Genomic DNA, 7,888 nt, shown 5'->3' on the forward strand with positions numbered 1-7,888 from the left:
CAGCCATTAATGTACAAAGACTAGGTCAGGGTTCTGAGCTTAAAATGATCAAAATTGTGTCCTCATATTGAAAGAATAACAGTGTCGTAACAAAAATTAATAATATAATATTAGACATAGATTATAGCAATATGTACAGATTAACAGCAAGAATTTGTCGTGGAATACATTGAACGATGGCAGTCTGTGAAGTTAAAAACAATCATGGGTTGTTAAAGTAAAAAATAGATATTGTGGACTTTAAAATATATGTCAATGCGTGGAGCGTGGATTAATTATTGAGGATGGAGTTCCTTCAGTTATGCAAAAATAAGAGTTGAAATAGAGTTCATCGAATAGTAAGAGTCCAAATTGAACCAGTCAAAAGGCGCATAACGACAAAACTAAGGGTAATATGACGTGATCTCCAATAGTTGCGAATTCTGTAGGAGAGATGATCTCGATGCCAGAAGGAAATACAAGTTAACTAGTCCATATTCATGTGCTAGCAGTGAAACTAAAATCGTATGTAACATAGAACAGCAATAATGGACTCGTTAAGAGTAACGGCGATCTTGAATATAAGGAGAGTTCTAGCAATTCTTAGATGAATAGAGCAGATTATGGCACAAATTGGAGTTTGGAATCTGAAATGAAAAGAAAAAGGGGGAAATGAAGTTATGTTATAACGGAAAAAGAAGGAGAAAAGAAAAAAAATTGAAAGAGGAGGCTTACCCTTAGGACTAGTGCGAGGTGTCCGCTGGCGTTGGCTGCGTGAAACAAACTGGTGAGTAGCTTTATTACTGCTTCTAGTGTTGTATGTATGTATACGTAGAAGTGGGGGGTGAGTCATGTGAGGAGGAGGGGCGACCGATTCGTTGGGCGGGTCGGATGTTCGTGGAGGGGGTGTCGCGTGAAAGGATAGCTGTTGTTACAGAGGAAATATTATTAGCAGTTGTATAATTGAAAATTCTCATAAAGTTATTAATATTTATATTAAAAAGAATTTTTTTCGATTATTGGACTTTTAATTTCTGAAGTATCATTTAAATTTTAATTTCCGTTAAAATGCTGGTCTAAGAATATATAAATGTTCTCAAACTCTGTCATAAGTTTACTTTTATTGACGTATTTTAAGATTTGAAGGTCTTTTTCAATTGTTGTAAAACTGTGACCAGTTTCTTCCAAATGGGTGCTCATGGCGGAATACTTTTTATGTTTTGAAGCGTTGTAGTGTTCAACGTATCTGGTCAAAAAGCTACGTCCAGTCTGTCCAATTTGTGCCATAATCTGCTCTATTCATCTAAGAATTGCTAGAACTCTCCTTATATTCAAGATCGTCGTTACTCTTAACGAGTCCATTATTGTTGTTCTATGTTACATATGATTTTAGTTTTACTGCTAGCACGTGAATATGGACTAGTTAACTTGTATTTCCTTCTGGCATCGAGATAATCTCTCCTACAGAATTTGCAACTATTGGAGATCACGTCATATCAATATCACCCTTAGTTTCGTCGTTATGCGCCTTTTGATTGGTTCAATTTAGACTCTTACTATTCGATGAACTCTATTTCAACTCTTATTTTTGCATAACTGAAGGAACTCCATCCTCAATAATTAATCCATGCTTCAAGCATTGATGTATATTTTAATGTCCATAATATCTATTTTTTTTACTTTTACAACCCATATTGTTTTTAACTTCACAGACTGCCATCGTTCAATGTATTCCACGACAAATTCTTGCTGTTAATCTGTACATAATGCTGCAATCTAAGTCTAATATTATATTATTACTTTTTGTTACGACACTGTTATTCTTTTAATATGAGGACACAATTTTGATCATTTTAAGCTCAGGGCCCTGAACTAGTCTTTGTACATTAACGGCTGATGATGTTCGCTATGCCGAACAAAACATGTCCCATTATTTAAGACACCTCATGATATTTTATAATTCAATGAGTGTATTGTATTGTATTGTATTGTACTGAGTAGGTGGTTGTAAAGAAAAGGATTTTACAATTTTAAAATAGTATCTTCAATACGGTTCTATTATGAGATTAATTACATGTAACATACCACTTAATCGAGCATCTCATCTCCTTTCTCCCAAGTCTTCCCAGCCTAAACTTTGCAATATTTTTGTAATGCTACTCTTTTGTCAGAAATCACCCAGAACAAATCGAGCTGCTTTTCTTTGGATTACCGGGCGAGTTGGACGTGCGCGTAGAGGCGTGCGGCTGTGAGCTTGCATCCGGGAGATCGTGGGTTCGAATCCCACTGTCGGCAGCCCTGAAGATGGTTTTCTGTGGTTTCCCATTTTCACACCAGGCAAATGCTGGGGCTGTACCTTAATTAAGGCCACGGCCGCTTCTTTCCAACTCCTAGGCCCTTCCTATCCCATCGTTGCCGCAAGACCTATCTGTGTCAGTGCGACGTAAAGCCCGTAGCAAAAAAAAAAAAAATTCTTTGGATTTTTTCCAGTTCTGGAATCAAGTAATCCTGGTGAAGGTCCCATACACTGGAACCATACTCCAGTTGGGGTCTTACCAGAGACTTATATGCCCTCTCCTTTACATCCTGACTACAACCCCTAAATACCCTCATAACCATGTGCAGAGATATGTACCCCTTTATTAACAATCATATTTATGTTATTATCCCAATGAAGGTCTTTTCTTATATTAACACCTAGGTACTTACAATGATTCCCAAAAGGAACTTTCACCCCATCAACACAGTAATTAAAACTGAGAGGACTTTTCCTATTTGTGAAACTCACAACCTGACTTTTAACCCCGTTTATCATCATACCATTGCCCACCGTCCATCTCACAACACTATCGAGGTCACCATGCAGCCGCTCACAATCTTGTAACTTATTTATTACTCTGTACAAAATAACATCATTTGCAAACAGCCTTATCTCTGATTCCACTTCTTTACACATATCATTGATATATATAAGAAAACATAAAGGTCCAATAATACTACCTTGAGGAATTCCTCTCTTAATTATTACAGGGTAAGATAAAGCTTTGCCTACTCTAATTCTCTGAGTTCTATTTTCTAGAAATATATCCACCCATTCAGTCACTCTTTTCTCTAGTCCAATAGCACTCATTTTTGCCAGTAGTCTTCATGATCTACCCTATCAAATGCCTTAGATAGGTAAACCGCAATACAGTTCATTTGGCCTTCTGAATCCAGGATATCTGCTATATCTTGCTGAAATCCTACAAGCTGAGCTTCAGTGGAATAACCTTTCCTAAACCCAAACTGCCTTCTATCAAACCAGTTATTAATTTCGCAAACATGTCTAATATAATCAGAAGGAATGCTTTCCCAAAGCTTACATGCAATGCATGTCAAACTGACTGGCCTGTCATTTTCAGCTTTATGTCTATCACCCTTTCCTTTATACACAGGGGCTACTATAGCAACTCTCCATTCATTTGGTATAGCTCCTTCATGCAAACAACAATCAGATAAGTACTTCAGATATGGTAGTATATCCCAACCCATTGTCTTTAGTACATCCCCTGAAACCTTACTAATTCCAGCTGATTTTGTAATTCTCAACTTTTGTATCTTATTCTAAATGTTGTTACCATAGGTAAATTTTAATACTTCTTTAGTATTAGTCACCTCCTCTATCTGGATATTGTCCTTGTAATCAACAATCTCTACATACTGCTGACTGAATACTTCTGCCTTTTGAAGATCCTTGCATACACACTCCCCTTTTTCATTAATAATTCCTGGAATGTCCTTCTCGGAACCTGTTTCTGCCTTAAAGTACCTACACATACCCTTCCATTTTTCACTAAAATTTGTATGACTGTCAATTATGCTTGCCATCATGTTATCCTTGGCTGACTTCTTTGCTAGATTCAATTGCCTAGTACATTCCTTCCATTTTTCCATACGTCCACAGCCATTTCTATATTTCTTTCCAACCTGCACCTCCTTCTTAGTCTCTTTACTTCTCTGTTATAATATAGTGGGTCTTTACCATTCCTTACCTCATTTAAGTTTATTATTATTATTTTGGTAATTAGTATTTTATTAGGAAGGAGGCTATTCTTTTTCCAGTGTTGATTCAGTTAACATAACTTATACAATTTTCCAGGCTGTCTAAGTATAAAATATAACACCTAAAACACTATCACATACATGTAAAAACAAAAACAAAATGAATATACTTTTGTATAGGTATGTGATAACATTATATTTCATGTTTCAACAGACTGGAAATCTTGTAAGTTATACTTACCAAAATCAGTGTTTTCATAAAACTAGACCTAGTTTCATCATAATTATAGTATTCTAGTTTGCAGGATTAAGCAGAAGGCTCCACAGGCATAACAGATTTAATGATCACAATACAAAGTACAATATCTGTTAGAAACATGTCATACACTTAACAATTAGAGTATATAAACAGGTACTATATTACATTGTGCACGAGTGTGTGTTCGTACCTGGGGTGAGTTCAGTTTCTGAACACTGCCCATAGTTGAAAAGTATAATGTGCCCAATTTGGAATTATAATTAGGCTTTGTGTTTATTTACAGGTGCTTCAGTCTTTCAAAAATCTCCACAGAGCAAGGAAGAGTGTGTTCCAGGGTGATGAATTTGCTCTTCGAGGTACGATCATTTTTAGATACTTGTAAGATGTGTTGAGAAACCTGGTAGGGACTGTTTGCATTTACAATCTATGCAAGAATCAGTCTGCAGTGATAAGAATGGAAGGCTAAGAAAAAGAAGCAGTTATTCAGAAAAGAGTGAGGCAGGTTTTCAATGTTTGTATAAGAATAAGTAGTGAAGGAAATCAAAGAGGAATTTGGAAAAGGAATCACAGTTCAGTGAATGGTAATTAAAACTGAGGTTTGCCAATGATATTGTTAGTTTATGTGAGTGCAAAAGATCTGGAGAAATTGCAGATTGGTATGGACATAGTCTTGGAAAAGGAGTTCAAGAATAAAATAAAATTATATTGTTATTTTAGCTGAGTCTGCAGAAGATCTGGAGAACTTGCTGAATAGTATGGACATAGTCTTGGTTAAGGAGTTCAAAAATAAAATAAAATAAAATGATATTGTTATTTTAGCTGAGTCTGCAGAAGATCTGGAGAAATTGCTGAATAGTATGGACATAGTCTTGGAGGAGTACAAGAATAAAATGATCTTGTTATTTTAGCTGAGTCTGCAGAAGATTGGAGAAATTGCTGAATAGTATGGACATAGTCTTGGAGAAGGAGTAAAAGCAAAAGCAAAGTCACCTCCGTACAGGCCATGAAGGCCCTTGGAGGAGTGGAAGGTAAAGGCTTCCACCATTGTTAACCTCGGCACGTGATGGGGTAGAGTGGTTAGCTCTACGCCCGGCCGCCTTTGCCCCCAGGAATTAACCTGGTACTCATTTTTGGTGTAGGCTGAGTGAACCTCAGGGCCATATGCACCTCCGGAAGTGGAAATCTCGTTTCTTAAATTTTACGACTTCCTGACGGGGATTCGAACCCACGTCCTTCCGGGCGAGCCGAGCACGCCTTTACCGCCTCGGCCAGGCAGCCCCTGGAGAAGGAGTACAAGAATAAAATAAATTAATTTAAAAAAAAAAGAAAAGGTAATAGAATATAGGTAGCTGAATTGTCAGGTGATGTAGGAAATATTAGATTAGGAAATGAAGTCTGTCAGGCTGAGTGGCTCGGATGGTTGAGGCGATGGCCTTCTTACCCCAACTTGGCAGGTTCGATCCTGGCTCAGTTTTGTGGTATTAGAAGATGCTCAAATACATCAGCCTCATGTTGGTAGATTTACTGGCATGTGAAAGAACTCCTGCGGGACTAAATTCCGTCACCTCAGCGTCTCCAAAAACTGTAAAAAAAGTCATTGGTGGAATGTAAAGCAAATAACATTATTATTGAAATGAAGTCTGAAAGGAGGTAGGTGGAATATTATTGTAGATGGTTATTGTTGACTTTCATTGGTAGAAAAAAGGAGGATATAAAATACTAGCACTAGCAAGGAAGGCCTTTCTTAAGAAAAATATTTGCTGATGTCGGATACCTGTGCATGTTGGAAATATGTTTTTGAAAATTCTTGTGTGGAGCGTGGCATTGTATAAAGTGAAACATGGATAGTAACTAGCTCAGAAAGAAGGAGAATAAAATCTTTTGAAAAGAAACTGAATAAAGATGATGAGAGGAGAACGTTTTAGCAAAATTTGGCCAGGAGAGACAAATCGATAGGACATATCTTGAGACATCCAGGACTTACTCAGTTTCTTTTTGGGGGAAATGTGGGCAGTAAGGACAGGAGGGGTAGACCAAGGCAGGAATATGATAAACACATTAGAGTAGATGTGGGGTATAGAATCTACATAGAAATGAAAAGTTAAGAACAGATTAGAGTGGTATGAAGTGCTGCATCAAATAGTCTGTGGACTGATGACCCTAGCTATAGTGCAACTGTTATCTGTATACTGTGTTAATATGTACAATGTACTAAATAGCTCATGGTATGCTACGTATGTAGTCGTTTTTTAAACTAGGATATCATGTTCCGGGAGATAGTGGGTTCGAATCCCACTGTCGGCAGCCCTGAAGATGGTTTTCCGTGGTTTCCCATTTTCACACCGGGCAATTGCTGGGATGTACCCTAATTAAGGCAACGGCTGCTTCCTTCCAACTCCTAGCCCTTTCCTATCCCATCATTGCCATAAGACCTATCTGTGTCGGTGTGAAGTAAAGCCACTAGCAAAGTATTGTCTTACCTACACTTCACAGCAGCTGTTGAAAATTTGTAGCCAATTACAGTATAAGTTCAAGTTGCAGCGGCATAGAAAGTTCTGGAAAACTTGTCACAGTTTGTGTTGGCTATTGCACTTGCAGTGTCTTGTTCGAGGGCTTGAAGATTGAGAGGATTGTACTGTTTGACATTACCCCAAAGATAATAATCACAAGCATTAAGCCTGGCGAATAGTGGGGAAAATTCCACAGCTAATTACTCAAGTATTAAAGATGGTTTAAGTATTGTAAAGGTAGAATTTGTCATCAAAATATCTGTAACACTTGTTCAAGATTGACAATATGGGTTAATATTGAAATTAATTTCTTGCTAATTACTCATTCATAAAAACTCTCAGTGTGTGAACTGTTGTGCTGCCCTGCTGGAAGTATGCTTATTGTTTTTCCTTCTGTTAGCAATTCAGCGAATCATCGCAAAATGTCATTCACATAGTACTCTGAATTCTTTTTTTACTAAATGGAAATTCTAAGTTCCCATGGAGGGAATTAGATATTTTTCCACCAATAGAGCATATCAAAATCAGATCAAAAATTAGATGTATTGCTTTTCAGGCGTTTGCTCTATTAACCAGCATTTCGTCTTAGGTCTGACACTAGACTCTTCAGAGTGGGATGTGTCAGACCCTACCCACTGATGCTGGGGTGTATGCAGGTGAACTTATCAGAAGCCTTTTATGAGAAATGGCGTGGGATGACATTAGTAGACTAATAAGTTTGAGTGGCGTCTTTAAAAGTAAGAAAGATCACAATATGAAGGTAACGTTGGAATTCAAGAGGACAAATTGGGGCAAACATTCATATTTAAGAAGGGGAAGGGATTGGAATAATGGAATAATTGGAATAATGTTCAATAAATTTTCAATGTCATTGAAATCATTTAAGAAAAGGCTAGGAAAATAACAGAAAGAGAATTTGCCTCCTGGATGACTGCCCTAATTGCAGATCAGTATTGATTGATTGAACATTTCTTCTTTTGTTTCTTGTAGCATTGTCGTTAAACCGGATTGCTTGCACTAAGGTATGGATTTTTTTTTTTTTTTTTTTTTGACATTGTTAAAACAAATATATCTAGAGCTGTTCCATCTGTGATCCACA

General features: G+C 37.1%; 1 protein-coding gene across 2 annotated transcripts in view; it reads left to right on the forward strand.

The window, feature by feature from the left end:
• Positions 1-7,888, forward strand: part of LOC136867174 (complex III assembly factor LYRM7) — a 92,331-nt gene that overhangs the window by 11,037 nt on the left and 73,406 nt on the right. For both annotated transcript variants that reach the window (XM_067144295.2, XM_067144296.2), the window contains exon 2: positions 4,563-4,635. In XM_067144295.2, the coding sequence (XP_067000396.1) occupies positions 4,563-4,635 (73 nt within the window). The remainder of the gene's footprint in view (positions 1-4,562; positions 4,636-7,888) is intronic.

The sequence above is a fragment of the Anabrus simplex genome, chromosome 3 (assembly GCF_040414725.1).
Source record: "Anabrus simplex isolate iqAnaSimp1 chromosome 3, ASM4041472v1, whole genome shotgun sequence".
NCBI lineage: Eukaryota > Metazoa > Arthropoda > Insecta > Orthoptera > Tettigoniidae > Anabrus > Anabrus simplex.